The sequence below is a fragment of the Magnolia sinica genome, chromosome 6 (genome assembly GCF_029962835.1).
Source record: "Magnolia sinica isolate HGM2019 chromosome 6, MsV1, whole genome shotgun sequence".
Taxonomy (NCBI): domain Eukaryota; kingdom Viridiplantae; phylum Streptophyta; class Magnoliopsida; order Magnoliales; family Magnoliaceae; genus Magnolia; species Magnolia sinica.
The window spans coordinates 3,010,790-3,034,081 of record NC_080578.1 but is presented as its reverse complement, the minus strand read 5'-3'; the positions used below and the strand labels follow the sequence as shown (position 1 = coordinate 3,034,081).

At 40.7% G+C, this 23,292-nt stretch overlaps 2 protein-coding genes across 10 annotated transcripts; both read left to right on the top strand.

Annotated features, from left to right (window-relative positions):
* Positions 1–1,287: 1,287 nt before the first annotated feature.
* LOC131247956 (protein BCCIP homolog) lies at positions 1,288–12,004 on the top strand. Of its 8 annotated transcripts, XR_009172105.1 has the most exons (11): positions 1,291–1,889; positions 2,093–2,154; positions 2,784–3,008; positions 3,621–3,830; positions 3,924–3,989; positions 4,214–4,300; positions 4,379–4,435; positions 5,678–5,786; positions 5,968–6,045; positions 10,739–10,821; positions 11,640–12,004. XR_009172105.1 is itself a non-coding variant. In XM_058247941.1 (10 exons), the coding sequence occupies exons 2-9, from the start codon at positions 1,727–1,729 to the stop codon at positions 5,780–5,782; spliced, it is 975 nt and encodes a 324-aa protein (XP_058103924.1). In that variant the 5' UTR covers positions 1,288–1,413; positions 1,656–1,726; the 3' UTR covers positions 5,783–5,784; positions 10,739–11,976. The 8 variants fall into 8 exon arrangements, 4 of the variants coding, with proteins under 4 accessions (XP_058103924.1, XP_058103926.1, XP_058103923.1 ...); XM_058247941.1 differs by lacking the exon at positions 5,968–6,045 and having other exon boundaries at positions 1,288–1,413; positions 1,656–1,889; positions 5,678–5,784; positions 10,739–11,976; XR_009172106.1 differs by lacking the exon at positions 5,968–6,045 and having other exon boundaries at positions 5,678–5,784.
* Positions 12,005–18,599: 6,595 nt separating this feature from the next.
* Positions 18,600–22,672, top strand: LOC131247953 (bifunctional pinoresinol-lariciresinol reductase 2-like). Of its 2 annotated transcripts, XR_009172102.1 has the most exons (5): positions 18,600–18,966; positions 20,720–20,960; positions 21,112–21,315; positions 22,175–22,411; positions 22,502–22,672. XR_009172102.1 is itself a non-coding variant. In XM_058247937.1 (4 exons), the coding sequence occupies exons 1-4, from the start codon at positions 18,637–18,639 to the stop codon at positions 22,336–22,338; spliced, it is 939 nt and encodes a 312-aa protein (XP_058103920.1). In that variant the 5' UTR covers positions 18,600–18,636; the 3' UTR covers positions 22,339–22,672. The 2 variants fall into 2 exon arrangements, 1 of the variants encoding a protein (XP_058103920.1); XM_058247937.1 differs by having other exon boundaries at positions 22,175–22,672.
* The last annotated feature ends 620 nt before the right edge of the window (positions 22,673–23,292 follow it).

The following is a 23,292-nucleotide window of genomic DNA, read 5'->3' as shown; positions in this document are numbered from 1 at the left end:
TCCCCACAAGCGGGTATATATGTATGTGTATATATATGTATATGTATGTATATGTATATATGTGTATATAAGTATGTATATGTATATGTGTGTATGTATATATATATATATGTATATGTATGTATATGTATATATGTATACATGTTTATGTATATGTATATATGTATGTATATATGTGTGTGTATATGTGTGTGTATATGTGTGTATATGTTTTGGATCAAGGTTATATTTCATCCATGTTTGAATGATCTTATGAACAAGTTGGATAACAAATAAACATTATTGTGGGGCCTAGCAAGGTTTCAATGGTGGAAATCATTATTCCCACTATTTCTTATGATATGATTTACTTGAGCTCTGGATTTGCATCAATTTTGGTCCGGACCCCTTAAATGAGCAGGAAAAATCGCTGGACAACATGGATAAATCATATATATTCATTGTAGGTGCAATTGAGTTTACTCAGTATGATAAGAGATCTAATTTCCTTGTCAACGAGTTGGATGTGGAATTGGATTGCGCCCTGAGTTTACTTAGTAGGCTCTTATTGTACTGAGTAAACTCAATTAGGCCCAACTTGAATGTATGTGGTCTATTCATGCCATCCATCCGTTTTTCCATCTAAATTAAGGGGTTAAGCCAAAAATTAAAGCATATACAACGGTGAAGTGGATCATACATCACGGAACTGCGGGGATAATGATTTCCACCGATGAAACCTTTCTAGGCCCCACAGTAATATTTATTTGTCATCCAACCTATTTATATGTTTATAAAGACATGGATGAATAGAAAACAAAAATATAAGCTTGATTTAAAACTTCGGTGGCCCTGAGAAAATTTCAACAGTAGAAATTAAGGTCAACTGTTTCCTGTGGTGTGGTCCATTTGACAATTGTATATGCTTCATTTTTGGGCTCAAACACTAAAATTATCTAAGAAAATGGATGAACGGAGCGGATAAAATACATGAATCATGGTAGACCTAACAGAGTTTACTCAGTACGCTAAGCGCAGTGAGTTACTACGCAAACCGCTTCCGTTGGATGGAAAATAAATATTTCAGTGGACCCATATTTTTAACCGTAGGAATTTAATTAAGATTGTTTCTTGTGGTGTGGCCCACTTGAGATTTGGATCAGCTTCATTTTTGTGGATCAAATCTAAAATGAGCTTTCAATACAGATGGACAGTGTGGATGTAAGGAAAGTACATCACTGTGGGCCCCGAAGTCAGGCATCCGAAACCGCCCCTGCCAAACGCCCCGGTTCCGCGCGTGGAAAAGCGAGTAAGGGTTAGGGCTTCCTTGCCAGAGCAGCGAGAGGGAAGAAGACGCTGAGAGAGAGAGAGAGAGAGAGAGAGAGAGGGAAGGAGACGCTGAGAGAGGGAGAAGGAGACGTTGGGGCAGAGCAGGTAGGTGCACTTTCAATGCAGCTGCGTTTCCACCACCCTCTCCCAAATTCGAAATGGACAGCCGTTGCCTGTAACAAAGTAACCTGTGACTTGAAAAACACCTAATTCCTCTGTTGCATTTCTTGAAATCTGACCTGATAGAGAGTTACAGGTTGAGACTTTGTTACCTGTAACATTTCTCCCCCAAACACAAACTGTAAGAAAGTCACCTGTAACTTTCTTACATTTTACGGAAGTCACAGGCATCCAAACGGCTCCTTGCCTCCTTCGGTTTTCTATTCCTTGACAGCAGCAGAAGCAAATAGCAGCAACGATGCCTAGACGCCCACTACGACAAGGAAAACGAAAACGAAGGAGCTGCTTCTCAAAACCCCAATTCCTCGCCTTTTCTCCCTTTGCTCGCTCCGTCTCGCTATTTGCATCCAGACGCCCCTCAAACTCGAAATCTCGCCCCAAAATCCCTTCTGAATCTCGAGGTAACTGCTATCCTCTTCTCTTTTTAATTTCCAGGTTCTGATTTCTCTAAATTTTTATTTTTCAGAGGAATCATCTCGCATGCTATTATTGCTGCTACTTGGAGTTCCATTCCTTCTATTGTTGCAATATAAATCAATTACCGGGTTTTGAATTTAGTTACGTTTTTTCCTCCCTTCTTTTCTCGAATTCCATTCATTTTCAGGCAATCATGCTTTGAAAGAGAAGATCCAACGGCCCGAATCTTCCGATGAGGATGAGCATGAAGTAATGTCAATACGTCTATTGTTTCTTTAAGATTCATTTTATGTATTATTATTATTATTATTATTTTTCCTGCATAGCTCATAATCTCTTAGACTCGGTCAAGTCCAGTTTAGCACCGAGAGTCACGGTGCTACATTTTCCCAACTCCAGCGAATTGTGACTCGAGTCGTGACTGGATGACTCAGTCCGAGTTGCAGAGTCTTAAATTTACTACAGCGGTGTTTACTAGGCTAGTAATGGAGTTTTAGCAATGTTACACCGCGAGATATATGTATGTTCATCTAGACTGGCTGGTTGGTGGGTACCAGCCTGATGTTTGAAAGAAAATGGCTGACGTTTCAAGTTCAATGAATGAATTGAGATGGCCAAGATCGATTGATCAGTGCAACTTTTGGGTATGATCAATAGGGTCCACAGTGTTCCATTCTCAATGGGGCCCACAACTTGTATGGTAAGGATAGCATATGTGTATGCTGCATGTACCGTGGATATGTTGCCAATGCTCCCTTATGGTGTAACAAACTCACATTGCAGCCTCTTGTTGCAAGAATTTTTTTTTTTTTTTTTTTAAATTTTTAATTTTTAATTTTTTTAATTGACATTTTGCTTTGTTAATTTTTCTCTGGAAGGACACTGTGCAAGCAGATTTTGCCTTTTTTGATCCCAAACCAGATGATTTTCATGGAGTGAAGATTTTGCTACAGACCTACCTTAACAATGAGCAATGGGATTTGAGCGGTCTTGTTGACTTGATCCTCGGACAAACTACAGTTGGGACGGTTGTTAAGATAGATGATGAAGAAGATGATGGGTTGTTTTCTGTCATTACCGCCCTTAACTTGGGGCGCTACAAGGCAAGCGATCTCTTCATTTTTTTTCATGTTCATTATCTTGCTTTAGAGATGCTAGCATGCCATTTGCTTATTGCACAAAGCATGCCTGTTTTTTTGCTTTTGCTCCCTACAATTAGCTTTTGAGTAAAATTACCAGTAAAAAGTCTAAAAGAAAAAAAGAAAAATTTGAAAAAGAAAGTGAGCATGAACTGTGTAGTTGATGCATTTTCATGGGGATGAGCAGCCGCTATATTGTTCTTTTGCCGATATATATGTTTCCTTGGGAATTTCAATCACTCCATTGACCTCAAATTGATTGCGGACTATAGTTGCATGAATCTTCCATCAAGACGCTGTACCTGTCTTGGAATGTTACAGTTCCTAGATGATCTGGGACCCAAAACAGCTCATCTTTTGTTAGTCATGGAGGCTATGTGTTTTAAACAATAAGCATCTTCTGCTGCATCAGATATTTCTCATGCCTTAAAATTTATGGGTTGATGCTCATCAAAATTCCCTCCTGATATAGTGGGAGCTTTGCAGTCCTGTTTGTGTTATTGCCAGTTTCCTTCCAACTTTTAAAACTGTCCAAGCTGATCTTTGTTGTTTTGAATGCTGTATTCTTTGCACCAGGATCATCAATGCATTATCGAGCTTAAGAAATATCTTCTTAAAGTTTGTCAAGACAAAGATGTAAAGAGTGACCTAAATGTGCTATTGGGAGAGAAAGCAAAGGATGTGGGTCTCTTGGTATCTCAACGAGTGGTCAATCTTCCCCCTCAACTTTTGCCTCCACAATATGATGCCCTCTTTGATGAAGTCTCATGGGCAATAGAAGATGAGGTTAGACTCATCTGCTTTAAGAAAATGTAGATATGTGGATTGGTGTGTTATTTACGGCCCTTGAGATGTTCTTCTTTGTTTTGCTTCTTAAAGCCAACGGCTGAGCTTCGGGATTCTTTTCGCTTCAAGTTTTATCTACTCATCACAAGAATATACAAGGTATGTGTTCTTCTTCCTATTTGTACCTTTGTGATTGAAGAAATGTGATCCAAATCATGAGTGGTAGGATGGATAAAATTGTCCTTTTGTTACCTAATCTCTTTTTTGCATCTCAACATGTACCTATTTAGGCTACAGGTGTCTGTTGGTTGGTTGCAGCAATCTTTTGCAATATGTTGATTGCCACGTTCTCTTAAGTTTGCGTTATGTTTTCAAAACTGTAGAACAAAAATGCGGAACAACAGAAGGGAGCATCAAAAGTTCATGAGCCAATTATATATATCAAGCCGGAGGATGAAATTTTTCACAAGGTAGCCTTTCTACAATTTATTTCTTCTGTATCATAACATTGAAGGATCACATCTTCTTTTTTTATGATCACCTTTCAGCTTAGCTCATGGTCCTTCACTTATCCTCTACACACCCAAGAGGTGGCCGCTCATGAGGTATGTTGCAATGGTTTCAGTTTCATGATATTTCCGTATATATGGCTGGAAAGTTCACCAGGATCAAGAGTTTCTCAACAGTAATTGAATGTACTTTTTTAGTTCGTAACTTCATAGTATTCAATCAGTCGGTCTCTATTTTGACGTAGTGGTAGAAATTCGACTCATAGCTCCTCATTAGAGCCAGTGGGGCTAGCTGCAATCGGGTCAGTCCCCTTAATTTAGTTGAATGATTGCAATTCTACTCAATTGAGCATCTAAAGCACATTGCACAGAAAATACTGTTCAGAATTTAGCATTGAAGTAGATCTAATTATCAGGCAAAGGTTGGGAATGTTAGCAGGGTGGGACAAGGTTGACCTGAACCGAAAAATGCAAGGTCAGAACTTGAGCACAAGCCCGAACACAAAATCAGCCCAGTATCTTATGCCTGAGCCTTACCCAATGAAAATTTCTCAAGTCCGAGGCTGACCAGATTTAAAGTTTGTCAAGTCTGAGCCTGGCCCATCAAGCAATTTCTAAATGCTCGTAATTAAGGCTGGCAATCAGGCAATGGGTTGGGTCAACCTGCTGGACAACCAACCCCACCCACTTAAAAGCCAAGCTTGGGCTGAGTTATGGGTTTCCACCTTGGCTTGGGTTTGATAATGTGGCCCATTCAGGTAAGCAGTTGGGCTTGGGTTGACCTCGGCCTGACCTGACCTGCCCACACATGCCCTCTCACACACATATATAAACATTCCGTTACAAGCAACTGCTTGATACGGAGATAGAGATATGTTGATGCATTCTAAAGCTTTTGGATTTGAGCGTTCCCAAAACTTTTCTTTCTTTCTTCCTTTAGAGTGGGTCGTGTATGGTGTTGGGCTTAAGAATCTGCTCGCTGGTTGGGCCTGGTCATTTCATTTCAGGCCTTGGGTTGCACTTGGGCCTACTGAGAAACAGGTTAGGCATGGGCGGATCCTGACCTGACCCAACCTGATCATGCTCCTCTACTAATTTTATTGGTATGTAAATATGTACTTGTTTGACCAGGCGAGCCTACTAGTCTACGCCTGAGCCCGATCCCTGACGGCTGGGGCCTAAAGATCCGATCAACCATGCTGGCCTGGCTTGTGGATAACCTTTGGCAAAATGAAGCCTGTTCCTGATAACCTGAAATGCTTTTCCAGTGCTTTTCTATGAATTCTTTCTTCCTCCATTGTGGCATTTACCGTGCTCATTTACTGTGGGTAATTGCAGCTGAGGAATTATAGGCTAATGGGATTAGTCATGTTCGTAAAAGTGGACAAAATTCCTGCATTCCAGGAAGAGTTAAAATCCTTGGTAGCTGAATCAGAAGACTGAAGGTATGTCACCTTTATGCATTACAGTGTTTCTTCTTCCTTTCAAAGCTTCTTCAATTGCTGGCCCATTTTCTAGCGTCGATTTGCATTTGGTGCTTCCTATCATGGCATGCATATAATGTGTGAGAATTTTCCTGCTCAATTCAAGTGCAAAACTCTTCTGATAATGATTTCCTGCATTCAAGTGCACAGTTGGTATATCCGTCTCTCAATCATAACAAGTCGCTGAAATTTTGCTATGTTTTCACCCTTTCCCAATCACAGGTGGGACAGTAAACACTGAAAATTTTGCAGTAAAAATGCTAGTTTCGAAACCATGAACTTATAAAATCAAATTATATTTCAAATTGCATACTTTCCATTCATTCTCACAGTCAATCGGAGCAAAACTAAAGGGACAAATAAATGAAATTTCTCATTACTAATCCTTCATTGAAACTTATCACATCAATATTCAATCAAATCAACCATTTACAAAATAACGTTCAAATTTAACTACCAATATACAAAATGAAATTCTTTTTTTTTTTTTTTCTTTTTTTTTTTCTAGCTACTCTTCATAGTCTAATCCTGCAAAACAATCTATAAGGGTTTGATCGTGACGACTCGTAGGGTCACATCATTCTCAAAAATTGAAAATTATACATTAACATGTTACAAAAGAATGCATAAAGAAATGGTCGAGTTGTAGCGCGTAGTATCGTGAACTAGTAGGTGCCTCACACCAAGGGCCACAACTCATGTTAGTCCCATTCCTAATGTGCGAAGTGAATCCAAGATGCTAGACTCCTGATCTCAAATAGTCCGATACCTATTAGGGATTGTGGCCCACGAATATGTGCATTTAAATTGTATTTATGCATCAACAACCTGAATATAGGAGAACATTAACATTCCAATAATGACAAATGAAATTCTGATAACGAAGTCAAAATAAAAAAAAAACTAAAATAACTTTTGATCCGTTTTTGGATTTTGTTAGGGCAGAACACCCATGTGTAGATTCACTTAATATTGCATAAAGAAAATGCAACTTGAAATCTTGAACATGGGCCATGGATTGAATATTCAGATATGACACATCTTGAAACATGGGCGAGAGGTCAAATGTTCATAAATGCTAATATCGACAAGTGCGCCATGAAATAAACATCCTTCCGGGGATGAACCCGGGTAGAACACTCGTAACAAAATAACACAATGATCCTTTTAGGGCAAAGAACCCGTAACAAAATGACACAATGATCCTTTTTGGGTAGAACACCTGTAATTTAAACAAGTAGAAATAATCAAATAAATTATCATTGCAACACATAACCATAATTAAGAAATTCAGTCTACGATGCATAGACAAATAAATAAATTTCATACATAACAAGTAGAAATAATCAAGCTGATTTAACCTATAACACATAACAATCAATTATATAATTTAAATCCACAATATGCAATGCATAATCAAATGGAATCAAACTACACTCATGTAGGGTTTTCAACCAGGAATATCACCTACCTGTTGACATGTAAGAAGATCTGATAATTATCTGGTATGTACATAAACAAATCTACAAATTGGTCAATGTTTAATCACTCGACTTAGTGAATCATCTCGATGTGGCTAAGTGCCACAATTTAATCCCTGACCAAGCAAATTGAATTCTTAGAGATCTAAATGTTATGAATTAACTGGCAGCTATAGAATCATCCATTATCTGGACCCAATCCAGGGTTCGAAATACACTGACTCGCTAATTCAACTCAGTGAGTCATAGAACAATAATGGAAAAATGAAATGGTGTGACTATGGAAAGAGTCGACCATTTCATTATGTATTCTTTTGTAACATGTTAACGTAGAATTTCCAATTTTTGGGAATGATGTGACCCTACGAGCTGTCACGCTCACACCCTTATAAATTGTTTTATAGGTCAGATTATGAAGAGCAGCTGAAAAAGAGAGAAGAATTTCATTTTTTATGTTAGAAGTAGTTAAATTTGAACGTTATTTTGTAAATGGTTAATTTGATTGAATATTGATGTGATAAGTTTCAATGAAGGATTAGTAATGAGAAATTTCATTAATTTTTCCCTTTAGTTTTGCTTTGATTGATCGTGAGAATGAATTGAAAGTATGTGATTGAAATATAATTTGATTCATTATAAGTTCACGGTTCCGAAATTCGGATTTGGGCTTGGCCAACCTGGACCTGAAATTTGGGGTGTGACACCATTGGTGGCGATATCTGGAAATTCTGGGACATGGAGATAGTTGGGCTTGTCGTTGTCATGTACACAAACCCTCTATCCGTTTGTTGGGGGTCCCCATATCATGAATTATCCAATTAATTGAAAAATGGTTCCAACCAATTCTCCAGTTTGTATATTGGATGATTGGGGATTTTGCAGAGTGCTGTTCACAAAATGGTGGAGGATTTGCTGATGTGGTGCTTATAGGCCCAATTATCTCAGCATCCCTAAATTTCCATATATTGCCACCAAATGCAGCTTTTATAGCTCCCTCTTCCCTTTTGTTTCGACATTGGGTTGTGATTCAGTGAGGGCCCCCTCACATGAGGGGGCAGAACTCGTGTCACAGATCCAGGCGAGTGGTACACGTGTCGGAGATAGGGACCGTTCATCAGGTAGGGTAGACTATAAACATGCTACTGACCAAAAATAATGTGGGTCCACTGAGCAGGCTGGTGAAACTTGTATGAGAAAAGTGGTCAGTAAGAAAAAATTCCAACAGTCCAAATTCTGCAAACGTGTGTGGTCATTAGATGGGTGTATTGGTATATGGCTACAGCTGTCAATGGGCTGGGCCTTGGGTTGGCTTCAGGCAGACTGGGCCTATTCAAAAATTCGTTTCGACCCAGCTTGAACCCGGCCCATTGACAGCCCCCCTATATATGGCATGTTCACAGCGAGCACTACCTGAGAAGTGGTCTGGATCTCTGACATGAGTTGTCCCCATGTCTCTTTGACATGTGTTCTGCCCTCATCACATGAGTGGTCCTCATTAAATCATGACCCTTTGGCTGTTTGTCCTACTATTTCTCTAGTTCTACAGTATCTTGAGTCATTGAATGATAGAGATGTGTTGAAGCTGTTAGTCACCATATAGCCTTATTCTCATTATAATAGGATTATTATCATAGTTTATTTTGCATTTTGTGCATGGATTATACTCATAATGTAATTATCTTCATGATGCCATTTCGCGTCGTCTTTTACGAACGTTGGTTAGCACATTAAACAAATAGCTGGGTCGTGCTTGTTATACACATTACACTCATTGTATTTCAAAAAAGAAATTGTACATAGCAAAAAATCAACTGCATCCCCAACTCAGGTGGGCCCTATATACAAACCTATGATCAGTATTCTCTTGCCATTGTTTCCTGTGTTGTGGTCCATTTGGATTGTTGATTAGTCATATTTTTGCCCCAGTGGCCTGTCAGAGGGGCTCATCTGATGGACGGAGTGGATGTTGCAAATGTAACAGTGGGACTCACAAATATCAGGTTTTATTTATGCTCTGTACACAGTAAAAGGCCAAAAAAAGAGAGCAGAAAAATCAAATTCTAAAAAATAGGATGGGGTGAGGATAAGAAAATGGGCCCCACCAAATATATGTGCATGCCACTTCTTTTGTCCTAAGTATTGAATAAGAATTATTTTAATCCTGTAATCACTTATAAAAAATCCATCCATCCAACGAACACATCGATCTGAAAAATTGGCAAAAAAAACCTGTTGGTTGACAATGAGTCAGGCCTGGGCCAAGCAAATGCAAAATCTTGAATAGGCCTGGCTAAAAGCTCAGCCCAATAGTTCAAAACTCGAGCCTAAGACAACCTCAAGTCCGGCCTGTTGACAGCCCTAGTTAATCATGTAGAAACTCATACATCACATAGGCCCTATGTGATGGAAAATGGGCCCCTCCACATGGACCTCACGTGATGAGTGGACAGGATTATCCAACTGTGCCCTGTTGGCAACCATTGTGGTGCAGATGGCTCAAGTGGGCCACATGAGAGGAAGCAGTGGAGAATGAATGCTCACCATTGGAACATTCACGGGGCCATACAAATTTTGTATCGGCTAATACTTTTTGTGTTTTCAGCTCATCCCAATGCGAATGCCCTTATGAACAGTTTGGTTGGCATATAAGCAACAAGGTGAACCCTGGGGAAGATTTCAATGGCAGGCATTTCCCTCCCCACTCTTTTCCTGTTCTTGGCCCACTTGAGTTTAGGATCCACCTCATTTTGGGTTCCTTTCCTAAAATTAGTTGGCAAAACGAATGGACAGGATGGATTTCTCACAAACCTCAAAGTAGGCCCTACCTAGCCAATCTGCATCCCTGTTCATCTTCCAGATAGGTTGAATCTAGGTGATTCATCGTCCAAATGGTTGTACTAGTTGTGTAAGTGGGTGTAAGAGTGTTTATGCTTGTCATTTTAAAGCTTTATGTTAGTTTAGCACCATTTAAAATAGTACGATGCTTCTTCAACCATACAAATGATGGATTGTCTAGCTTGATCAATGTGATTTTAATGGGATACACTTGGCTTAATCAGTTTGAATTATTTGTATACTGTGTATGTAATCTCTCAGTATGTATATAATCTCCGTAATTTCTAATAGCGAACCATCCTTCACACACTTCCAGAGTATAAAAGTATTTCTCAAGCCTAATATTAATGGTATGTAATATGTACTTGTTTGACCTGGTGAGCCTACTAGACCACTAGTCCAGGCCTGTGTCCGATCCCTGACAGGTAGGGCCTAAAGATCTGATCGACCAGGCCTGGACTGGCCTGGCTTGTGGGCAAGCTTTGGCAAAATGATGCCTGTTCCTGATAACCAGAAATGCTTTTCTAGTGCTTTTCTATGAGTTCTTTCTTCTATCATTGTGGCATGTACCTGTGCTCATTTACTGTGGGTAATTGCAGCGGAGGAATTATAGGCTAATGGGACTAGTCATGTCAGTACAAGAGGACAAATTTGCAGCATTCTGAGAAGAGTTAAATCCTTGGTAGCTGAATTAGAAGACTGAAGATATATCATCTTTATGCATTACAATGTTTCTTCCGTTCAAAGCTGCAATTGCTGGCCCATGTTCTGGTGTCGATTTGCATTTGGTACTTCTGATGTAGAGCGGGTTGCAGACACTTTCATGTCCAAGATGGATCAGAGAAGGCCCGATCGGAGGCAGAAGTCATCAAGACCGTCAGAACTTTAAAACAGACATATCTCGCAAACCGGAATGAGTTACTCGACGTACCATATATTTACAACCATTTAAATAAGGATACCAAGCTTTGGAAGAAGTTTTGGTATTAAACTACAACTAAAACTCCCTAAAATTTGTAACTTCCTATAAATGGTAAATTTACTATTTATAGTAAGGGTCCTATATGGTATTCTCCTAATTTTTCTAAACACTTTTCATGTTGGACACAACTCCTAAGGCCCAACGGATGAGGAGTTATAATCAAACTAAACTTACTATAAATAGTAAAAAGGGAAATAAAATTGATTTTTGACCGTCGATCTGATGGAATCTCGCAAATTCGGCTTGGACAACCTGGTATAGTAGCTCGTCTTAACCCAAAATCATATATGTTACGTCGAGTAACTCATTTCAGTTTGTGAGATATGCCTCTTTTAAGGTTCTGACGGTCTTGATGACTTCTGCCTCCGATTGGGCCTTCTCTGATCCATCTTGAACATGAAAGTGTCTGCGACCTGCTCTACGTCAGCTTCCCATTGTGCCATGCCATATGGTGTGTGAGAATTTTCCTGCTCAATTGAAAGTGCAAAACGCTTCTGATAATGATTTCCTGCAATCAGGTGCACAGTTGGCATTATCTACCTCTCAATCGTAACAAGTGGCTGAAATTTTGCTATGTGTTTTCACCCTTTCTCAATCACAGGTGGGACAGTAAACTCCGAAAATTTTGCAGTAAAGATGCTAGTTTTTCTTAATTTAAGCAGTACAGCTTGAAGCAAATTTTTATGATTAATTTTATTTTTCATCTATAGATGCGTGTAAAATTCTTTAAGACACATCCAAACAGCCCATGTAGGGCCTATTTGGTTTTCCAATTACGATGATAAATGACTTTAAATGGGAATGATTATTTACTCTTGTAATTGCGTGGGTGACATCGCTTACATTTGATTGCAATGATGATTTTGTTGTATTGTTTGTTTCACGTAGAAATCACGGTAACAATGATATATTTATAATGTGAAAAATATAATGATTATAATTTACTTTACCTACTTTTCCTAGCTTATTTGACTCTTGATTTACGAGCCATATTCCTGTTTAAACAAACACCTGGAAATGATATGATAATGATGACTCATTTATTTTGCATTTCATAGAAAATTGGAAAACCAAACAAGCCCTTACCTGTAAGGGTTTCACGGGTAGAGACATTGCATGGGCATGGACTGTTTAGATGCTTGTAATTGCCTGTAATCCCTTTACATGCTTTAAATACTTAAAAGGTTAGAGTGGCTTTTATAATCCTGACATTTTGCTGTGTTTAATCTGATTATAGACCAAGCCATCATTTTTTTTAGTCTTTTTGAATTCTTGGAGAGAGACTTGCAGGTAGCAGTCCGTCTCTCGCCCCCTTCTTGCAGCTAATAGCTGCCCATGAGAACCATACAGCTTAAGCCAAACACGATATACTATAAACACACTACACCTGAAAAGAGTTCCAAGTGTAAAGTGTTTAGTCCATTGATGGAGACATGAAGATAGTGGGGGTTGTGGTTGTAATGTACACAAATCCTCTATCATGTCGTCGGGGCTTCCCATCGTGAAATATCTAATTAATTGAAAAAATGGTTCCAAGCAATTCTCCAGTTTGTATATTGGATGATTGGGGATTTTGCATAGCGGGCGAAGGATTTGCTGATGTGGTCTTTATAGGCCCCAATTATCTCTGCATCCTTAAATTTCCATATATCGCCACCAAAAGCAGCTTTTACAGCTTCTTTCTTCCCCTCCTGCCATTGGGTTATGATTCAGTGAGGGCCCCCCCTCATGTGAGGGGGCAGATCTCGTGTCACAGATCCAGGCAAGTGGTACACGTGCAGGAGAAACGGACCGTTTGTCAGGTAGGGTAGGCTGTAAAGATGCTACTGACAAAAAATAAAATAAAATGTGGGTCCACTGAACAGGCAGGTGAAACTCATATGAGAAAAGTGGTCAGTTAGAAAAATTTCCAACGGTCCAAATTCAGCCAACATGTGTGGTCACTTGATGAGTGTACTGGTATAAGGCTAGAGCTGTCAATGGGGTAGGCCTGGGGTTGGCTTCAGCCCCGATTTTTAAGTGCTCGGCCTGGGCCTAATGTGCTGGCCCTGATCAAAATTTTGATGTACCCAGCTCCATTCATCCCCATATATGGGCTTGTTCACAACGAGCACTACCTGAGAAGTGGTCTGGATCTCTGACACGTGCCGTCCACATGGATCTTTGACATGTGTTTTTTGGTATAAAGCCCTAAAATAATGTGGTAAAACAGATGGACAGACTAGATACAGTGCATAAATGACAGTGGGGCTCACAGAGTTTACTCAGTACGCTTAGCGTACTGAGTTACTCAGTACCCAATCCTCTTCCCAATGGGGTAGGCCTGGGGTTGGCTTCAGCCCCGATTTTTAAGTGCTTGGGCTGGGCCTAATGTGCTGGCCCTGTTCAACATTTTGATGTACCCAGCTCCATTCATCCCCATATATGGGCTTTTTCACAACGAGCACTACCTGAGAAGTGGTCTGGATCTCTGACACGTGCCGTCCACATGGATCTTTGACATGTGTTCTGTCCTCGTTAAATCACGGCCGTGTCTTTTGTCCCACTATTTCTCTAGTTCTACAGTATGTGGAAGTTCTCTAGTTCTACAGTATATGGAATCACTGAATGACATGTATTGAAGCTGTCAGTCACCCTATGGGCGGGCACCCAAACGCCCTATTCTCATAAGAATAGGATTATTGTCCTATTTTATTTTGCGTTTGGTGCGACCAATGGTTTATGCTCGTAAATGCTATTTAGCATCGCCTTTTTATGAGTGATTGATCAGCGCATCATACAAGTAGCTGGGCTCTACATGTGATACGCATTATACCCATTTGTACATGGTAAAAAATTCAACTGCATCCCAAGCTCAGGTGGGCCCTACATACAAACCTATGGTCAGCATCCTCTGTACATTGTTTCCTGTGGTGTGGTCCATTTGGATTGTTGATTGGTCATATTTCACCTGATGAATGGAGTGGATGTCGCACACATAACAATGGCCCCACGAACCTTACGTGTTATTCATGTTCCGTAGGTAGAGAATAAAAGGCCAAAAAGAAAATAGGAAGGGGTGATATAATCATTGGAGTGGTTTTGATATAAAATCAAAGGTGGATGTCTCTCTCGTGAGTATCACCTTTGGTATGGTCAACTTGAATGAATGATGGGTAGGCCTGATTTTTTGGGGTTGGAATGGATATCACACGCGCGCATCCCGGTGGGATCCTCCACGAAGCTGGTTTGGAAATACTCGGCCAAAGACTTTTTACGAATCCAATCTGCCAAATGTCAATTAGCCAGAGCTGTGTGGCTACTTTTCCAACACGCGGCCTTGGATTGTCAAGCCCGTACAATAATTTCTCACGAGTAGACAGATTCTAGCCACCCCAGCACGGCGTTTCTTTTTTATTGTAGACAGTTGCCGACACTCAATTCGTGGCCCACCAAATGAAAGGGAATACAATACCATTATCTAGAAGAAACTTGAAGCATCCACATGCAGGATCGGACTAGCAGATCAACGGTCTGGATCACTCGTCAGTGGACCACACTTCAGGGCCAGGACGATAGAATGCCTTGGGACCCGACAGGATATAGGAGTTGATTGGGGAAAAGCTCGATTTTCGGATGCGGATTGCGTCCTGCCCCTGCCTTGATGGACTCGGTCCAGGGAGGGGCTTTGTGGGGCCCACCGTGATATATGTATTTTATCCACGCCGTAGATCAAGTTTAACAGATCATTTTAAGGCATGAGCCTAAATTAGGCAGATCCAAGGCTCAAGAGGACTATACCACAGGAAGTAGTCATCTAAAATGATTTTGCAAAATGAATGGACGGTATGGATAAAACACATACAGTGGCCCCCACAGAGTCCCTGCCTGGACGGACACAATCCGTATCCTTGATTTTCTAGGTTAAAGAAAAGAAGAGGGAAGAGAACATTTCCGTCCAAACAACCACGTCTATTACTGTCGGGTCCTACTTATCCGAGCCCGGGCCCGCAGATCCTTTACAGGTCTTCGGGGAGCTGATTCGCCGTCTCTCTGATTTTTGTTCCATGCACGTGGCACGTGGGTATGGGAACCGGATTAGCTGCGTCCACGGATCCAGGTGAGTGCAACCCTGACCGTGGGACCACCTTGATGTACGCGTTCTGTATCCGTACCATCCACCCGTTTTTCCAGCTCAATTTAGGGCATGGTCCAGAAAATGAGGTAGATCCAAATCTCAAGTGGACCACACCACAGGAAGACAGTCGTGATTGAACGCCCACCATTTAAAACTTCCTAAGGTCTCATTTTATGTTTAATTGCCATCTACCATTAAAAACTTCCTAAGGTTTACCGTAATGTTTACTTGCCATCTAACCTGTAATGATGTAACATAGACCCTTTTTTTTTTTTCCTGTTAAATAACAGCTTGATTCAAAACTTCTTGGGCACTTTTGTGTCCAGGAAGTTTTTAACAATGATCGTTCAATCCCTACTTTGTGATCGGTCCACTTAAAATTTGGATCTGCCTCTTCTTTGTAGAGTACTTAAAATGAGCTGGCAAATCAAAAGGTGTTGATATACAGCACATACATTGAGGTGGGCCATGGTTAGAGTCGCACCCACCTGGCTGGATTGGGGTCGCAACTAATCCGCGTCACCTGTACATGACCATCCTAATCACCACCGATAGGCTATTAACTAAAATTTTAGTTGACGTAGTCATCAAGTAAATGAATATTTTATGATTGGCGTAATGAGTGATTCATCGTACTTTTGTCGGTTAGGTGCGTTTGGATCTTAAGTTGCTTATGACACAAGTAATTTATCTTACTTTTTACTCATTAAAATGATATATATATATATATGGTAAAAAACATACTCATTAGCTTCTCCTCTTCGTTGTCTTTCCTAATGCTTCCATTTAGTAACTTACCAAAAATAGAAAAGCTGAAAAGATTAGTTTGAAGTAATTAAGTACTTTAAAGTAAAAAAATAACTTAACAAGTCACTTATCTATTGCTGTAAGTAGAAAAAGTTACTTGTTAATGCCTGCCTATCTTAATTTTTACCTATTAAGCTAAAGTGATTAGGTAACTTTAAGTAAAAACTATTATTATAATTAATCTTAAACTAAATTTACTCATCTCGCTAAGTTACTTTATCTACTTACGGTGAGAAAAAATAACTTATTTGGTAGTATTCAAAATAGTCATCTTTAAGTAACTTAAGATCCAAATGCCTCCTTAGCATTTGGTCTCTACCTTGTCCATACACCACCAAGTGTGGGACAACTAAATAGAAGTTACCTCCCATGTCTCTAGCCATATGATGTGGTGCTGTGGGCCTCACTATGATGTGTCTGCGGCAGATCCAATTAGTAAGTGGACCATAACATATGAAACGGTGATGATTGAATGCTCACCATTAAAAATTTCATGGGGCCACGAAAACAATATCAATGTTTTTCCTTCATAAAGGATCCAAGTGTATGTGACCTAATCAACCAGTTGGATGGCAAATAAACATAGAAGTCGTCTGAGGAAGTTTTTAAAGAAGTAGCATTTAATCCCCACTGTTTTCCAAGGGTGTTGTCCACCCCAGCCATGGAGAGGTCTCATTTTTGGGCTCATGCTCCAAAATGGATGGATGACATGGATAAAACACATATGGTATGGTGGGGCCACATAGCACCATTCAGTAGTCACCGCATTGCACAAAGAGGCTGGATCCACTACAGTTAATCATAACCTAAAAACGGCGTAGCCACTGTGATATTTTTTAATCGCATACTAATTCGTCATGACCGTTAGTCCCCTCCAGCTCAGCTTGGCAGCCGAAAATCACGATTAATCTAAAATCCATGTCTGCTGCCTAAAGCCTCTAGAATCACGTGGGGTCCACCTGAGTTCTTGGGTATCCATTCATTTTAGTGGGATTCATCATACATCTTTTGAATATGAATTGGATGATAATATAATATATTCCAACACCGTGAGCCGCACATACAATAATGAAGGTATTCAACAGTGGGCGTTCCCATTCAACGGTTCCTGTAGTGTGGCCCACCTGATTTCTTAATAGACTTCCATTTTTATAGTCCATGGAGAACATGAGGGGGAGCACACGATGGATGGATGTCATGCACACATCACCATCGAGGATCAAGAACTGTGCACTCCTGTTCGGGTTTTCACATGCACAAATGGGCCCATTCATATGTATCATGGACCCCACTGTAATGAGTCCATGCATAAAAACCCCAAACTTGATGGTAACAAAGAAAATGGCGGTTGCCGTTCAAGCAATAAAAGGTCAATTATTTTATATATAGGCCGTTCAAATCTGGGAAACTTAAGTTCCAAGGTCCATCCATGGTAAGTCGCATCGTATCAAGGTCTTGGATCACTGATAGATGGGCCCCACTTGAAAAGCTCAAAGCTGAGATGTACCGTACAACATCTGTCCTTGCTCGTTGTATAACGATACCTATTTAATTAATTATTATTGTTAACCTTGTGGAGTACTGAAGAAAGTTGGGGATGTGTCGCGATAACTTAAAAACTAAGTGCTAATTCCACACAAGTGTAAGAGTGCCGAAATGGAACACGTGTGTGGCTCTTCAGGTGGGCCACACTGTACTGATGGTTGAGACAATTCTTTTCTAGCCATCCATCTATCTTAAGAGTATACTCTGTGGGCCCACCGTGATGTGTGTCTCTTATTCACGCCGTCTATCTTTTCCACCGGCCCATTTTAAGCCATGAGTTCAAAATTAAGCGTAGCTCAAGTAGACTACACCATAGGAACAATGGCCTAGGGCCCACAGCGATGTCTATCTGTGGTGTGGTCCACTTAAGCTTTGGATATGCTTCAATTTTGTAATCATGAGCTAATATGACCTGATAAAACGGATGAACGGAGTGGATAATACACATACATCACGGTGGCTCCCACAGAGTTTACTCTGTACGCTATAACGTACTGAGTTACTCGTACATGCGTGTGGATGCGCAGAGGTTCGACGCGCGTGTGAACTAGTAAAGCTCTCGTGATCAAACATTTTGTTTTGTATGGCAGTAAAACTACGTAATCAGGTTGGTGTACTCATCAAGTGAGCCACACATGCACAAGAAAATGAACGGTTAGTAGAAAAATGGACCAAGGGTCTAGATTTAACGTGCACGTATTGTGGGCCACCTATTGAGTGGATACTGAAGTTTCAACATGGCATCTTTGGCGGCACCAACCGATATGGGGCCCAGATAATCGCATGTGTGCTTAGTGACACGCATGCCTGAGACTCTTCTTCAGTCTTTCCTGTGATATATCTCGGCTTCTTCTTGTAATATATCGTTATTAGGAAGAGTTAGAATGTGAGATTTCACCATCCCACGGGAACCTGGCAATTTCTCCCGATAGTGATTTCGCGTTCTTCCACGAAATGCACCACCCACCACCCACCACCACCTGGTATAAAGAATGACTTTGGGGAACGTGTCTTTGAGAGAGAGAGAGAGAGAGAGAGAGAGAGAGATGGGAAAGAGCAAGGTTCTTGTGGTAGGGGCCACTGGGTACATTGGGAAGAGGATCGTTAAGGCAAGCTTAGGCCAGGGATACGAAACACACGTGCTATACAGGCCGGAGATCGGCCTCAACATCGAAAAGGTCCAGATGCTCTTATCATTCAAGGCTCAAGGGGCTCACCTCGTCGAAGGATCCTTCTCCGATCACCAGAGCCTTGTGGATGCGGTGAAACAAGTGGACGTCGTCATATGTACAATCTCCGGCGCACATAACAGGAGCCACCATATCCTGATGCAGCTAAAGCTGGTCGACGCCATCAAAGAAGCTGGAAATATAAAGGTACGATCCTACCGGATCTATGTTTGATATTATTATAGCCATGCATGCCTGTCACTACCCGTGGAGTTTTCACTTCATCACTGTTTACAAAGCTTCAATCTAATGTCTAATAGCAGGGGTGCCTCTCTCATTTCTGATTTTACTAAATCATAAATATATAATTCGTGTAAATCCCCCCATCTTGTAATTTAATTTTGAGCATATTTTCCAGTAGAGGACATCTGTAGCATGAAAAAGTGGGCCCACCATGATGATCAACCTACTTGAAAACCAGCCTGATCCATTCATTAGGTGGGCTGCAACTGTATGTTGAATCTTGTCCACTGATAGCAAAGGTGTGGGCCATCTGATGAGCGGGGCCGACCCGAATTTTGTGCTAGGTGATCTTCGTGGATTGGCCCATAGTTTTCCAGGAAAGGATGTCTGGCGTCTATTCAAAGAAAATATATTTTTTGCATGTTAGGTACGTGAACTTATCTTGTGTCTTTGGGAGCATGGGAATTACTGTGCCTCCATGTTATTGCTACACACATCACATACATGATGGGAACCATCGATTCAGTGGGTCCAACGTTCACTTGCCTATAACCCAAAAATACACACTGATATTACCATCCTAACCATTTAAGCTGTGGCTTGGAAATGGACACTAAGGTGGCGTTTGGATGTAACTCACGTTACATAAGTTATTTATGCCTCAAGTAACTTATCCTGCAGGCTGCTTTTGCCTCGAATAACTAATCTTGATTTTTACTCATTCAACAGCTAAATGTATTTAGTAAATAACATATTTATGAGTTAAAAATAGACAAATATGTTTGGTTTCCAACATCACATGAGTATTTATTAGCTGAGTTTGTTCAATCCACCCTTAATATTTACCATCCATCATGTGGGCCCAATCTTTAACGTGACTGTTCATTTTGTTGGCCCACCTTGGCCATGTCTTCAATGTGGGCTATCCATCATGCAGGGTCAATCTTGGATCTGGGTTGTCCATCATGCACGCTCACCTTTAACGTGGATAATCCCTCTCATACATGGCCTATCTTCAAGGTGGGCCACCCACCTTGGATGTGGCTCATTCATTAATAGGGGCCAACCTTTGATGTCAACTGTCATCATGTCAAGCCCACCTATATATGGTCATCTATCATGTGGGGCCCACCATCAATGTTATTGTCTATCATGTGTGACCCACCTTTATTCACTGCCCCTCACTTTGAGCCCACCTTGGATGTGGGCCATTCATCATCGGCACCTTTGATGTGGGTCATCTATCATTTGGAGTCCACTATCAAAATAAATTGTCCATCATGTGGGGCTCACCTCCAATGCCCACTACCCATCATGTGGATCCTACCTTTGATGTGGACCCTCAATCGCGTGGGCCCCCTTACGATGTGGGCTTCCATCGTGCAGGGCCCACCTTGGATGTGGGCCATTCATCATAAGAGGCCAACGTTTGATGTGGACCATCCATTATGTGGGGCCCACCTTGAAAGCATCCATCGTGTGGGGCCTACCTTGACAGCATCTATCATGTGGGCCCACCTTTAATATCCACCACCCCTCATGTGGAGCCCACCTTTGATATGGACAGTTCAACATGTCAGCCCACCTTGAATGTGGTTCGTTCACTGTGCCCCCCTTGTGAATGTGGGCCATTTAGATCATTTCTCAATTCTCATTTCCTTCTGATAGAAAATACATCAATGATAAACAAAAAAAAAAAAAAAACCCCACCATGCAGCGTTTCCTGCCGTCGGAGTTTGGAACAGACCCGGCACAGATGGCCAATGCAATGGAACCTGGAAGAGTGACATTCGACGAAAAGATGGTGGTAAGGAAGGCAATTCAAGATGCCGGCATTCCCTTCACTTACATCTCTGCCAACTGCTTCGCCGGGTATTTCGTTGGCGGCCTCTGCGAACTTGGTCGAATCACGCCGTCCAGAGAAAGCGTACTCTTATTGGGAGATGGTAACATTAAATGTAAATATACACTTCTTCAATTTAAATCAATACCTTTAACTTCATTATTGTATACAATAATCTTTTTATTTAATATAATAAATAATTATAATTCCATAAAATTTGTGGGTCGTTAGATCCATGGACTAACCACATTGTCATTCTATGGCAGCCATTTTTTTGGACGAGGACGATATTGGGACGTACACCATCAAAACTATAGACGACCCGCGTACATTGAACAAAACAGTCTACCTCCGTCCGCCAGAAAACATCCTCTCACAGAGGGAGATAGTTGGGATGTGGGAGAAGCACATTGGGAAGGAACTCAAGAAGTCCACCATATCGGCAGAGGATTTCCTCGCCACCATGAAAGGTAAAACAGAACCACCACCACTACCGCTGCTAGCACTACAACAACTATTACCGACAAGCGGCAAACATGCACTTTGCATTTTGAGTGGCATGGGAAATGGAACTTCCGAACATGCCCTTAAGCTAGTTGGCTGGTGTTGGGGTCAGTAGCCAAACTGCGTCCCTTGAGTAAGTGACCCCAACACCAGTCAAGTAGCTGGTGTCAAGGCTCTGTGGCTCACCATGATATATGATATATGTGTTTTATTCAAGGTGATCTTCCATTTTGCCAGCTACTTTTAGGACATGAGTCCAAAAAATGAAGCATTCCATTTTGCCAGTTAATTTTAGGACATGAGTTCAAAAATGAAGTAGATCTAAATCTCAAGTGGATCACGCTAACTCTTACAATTGAAAACTTTTTGGGTTGGCATAAGTTTTGGATCAAGTTGATTTTTGTGATTAGACCTGTGACCTTATCAACATGTTGGATGAAAAATAAACATTATAATGGGCCATAGGAAGTTTTTAATGGTGTATGTTCAATCCCCACTGTTTTCATGTCCTGTGGTCCACCTGAGATATGGATCTGCCTCATTTTTTTCACAGAAAAGAAAACAATCCTTTTTGTGAAGAAATCTGAAAGAAAGAAAGAAAGAAAAAGGAATTGATTCCTAGAATCCTCTTTATCTTTTGCAAAGGATGAAAACCATCATGTCAGAGGAAATTGATTTCCTTGGTTATCTTTTGATTAACCCAAGTAGGCCATTACATTGAACACTTACAAAAGGAAAAAAAAAAAAAAACCAAAGTCCGCCCACCAAACCAGTAGAAAAACTGCCTTTCATAACTAGAATGATTGAACGTGTATTGTTTTACAGATATGGATTTTGCTGGACAAGTGGCGGTGACACACTTCTACCATTTTTTCTATGAGGGCTGCCTTGCGAATTTCGAAATAGGGGAAGACGGAGCCGAGGCTTCGGAGCTGTATCCAGAGGTTAATTACACTCGAGTGGATGAATATCTCAAACGCTATTTATAGAAAATCTGAAAGACCTTCCCATAAAACCTTAGAGTTGATTTAAATGGAATCTTCATTGGAATCGCCGATGAAGGTCTTAAGCTTTGTGCTTCCATTTCCTTAAAAAGTATGGATTGTATGCATTAAGAAAGCTGATATTGACACTTTCTCTCCTTGGTGTCAGTCGCTCTTCTGGATGGGACTACAAGTCTCAGTTGTTAGGATGTACAGGTTTCACAAGTGAGGCCGTGTTCGGGTACAATAATGAAATGTATCGGGGAAATTCGGTTTAATCAAGAGAAACTGCTTTGTTATACTAAATATGTAAAAGAATCCTAAATACCTGTTTCCTTTACCATTCATGATTTCCATGGAAATGTGAATTCGCCAATATTCAAAAAGTCATAATAATGTATGTGTTTTATCCATGGCGTCCAGTTATTTTGGATCTTTACTTTAGGGGATGGGCCTAAAATGTGGTAGATCCAAATTCGAGAGGACCACACCACTAGAAAGAGTGGTGATTGGACACCTACCATTAAAAACTTTCAGGGCCCACTATAGTGTTTATTTTCTACCCAACCTGTTGATTAGGTCACAAAGACTAGGATGGAGGGAAAATACAAATATCAGCTTATCCAGAACTTTGTGGCCCCCAAGAAGTTTTTAATGATGGGTTCAATCACCACTATTTCCTGTGGTGTGGTCCATATGAGATTAGCGTTTGCATCAATTTTGGGATCATGCATTAAAATGAGCTGAAAAAATAGACGAACAGTATGGATAGAACATATGCATCATGATGAGACCAACACACACCACCATCTACATCATGATTGACCACATAGCACCGTTCAATGGGAGTGGATTAGGTGTGGCCTGGCCTCACTCAAGATGGTGCGGCCCTTACCATGGGGCTTATCTGTTATTTTAGATTATTTAAGGGCACAAGCCCAAGAATGAAAGATGAATCAT

What these genes read in the sequence shown, in the direction of transcription:
- LOC131247956 (XM_058247940.1), top strand. Translation starts at nt 1,727, where the DNA reads ATGCCTAGACGCCCACTACGACAAGGAAAACGAAAACGAAGGAGCTGC. An exon ending in AATCCCTTCTGAATCTCGAG is followed by an intron (nt 1,890 to 2,092) that starts GTAACTGCTATC and finishes ATTCATTTTCAG; the next exon opens with GCAATCATGCTTTGAAAGAG. An exon ending in CATGGGCAATAGAAGATGAG is followed by an intron (nt 3,831 to 3,923) that starts GTTAGACTCATC and finishes TGCTTCTTAAAG; the next exon opens with CCAACGGCTGAGCTTCGGGA.
- LOC131247953 (XM_058247937.1), top strand. Translation starts at nt 18,637, where the DNA reads ATGGGAAAGAGCAAGGTTCTTGTGGTAGGGGCCACTGGGTACATTGGG. An exon ending in AAGAAGCTGGAAATATAAAG is followed by an intron (nt 18,967 to 20,719) that starts GTACGATCCTAC and finishes CCCACCATGCAG; the next exon opens with CGTTTCCTGCCGTCGGAGTT. An exon ending in GGGAGATGGTAACATTAAAT is followed by an intron (nt 20,961 to 21,111) that starts GTAAATATACAC and finishes ATTCTATGGCAG; the next exon opens with CCATTTTTTTGGACGAGGAC.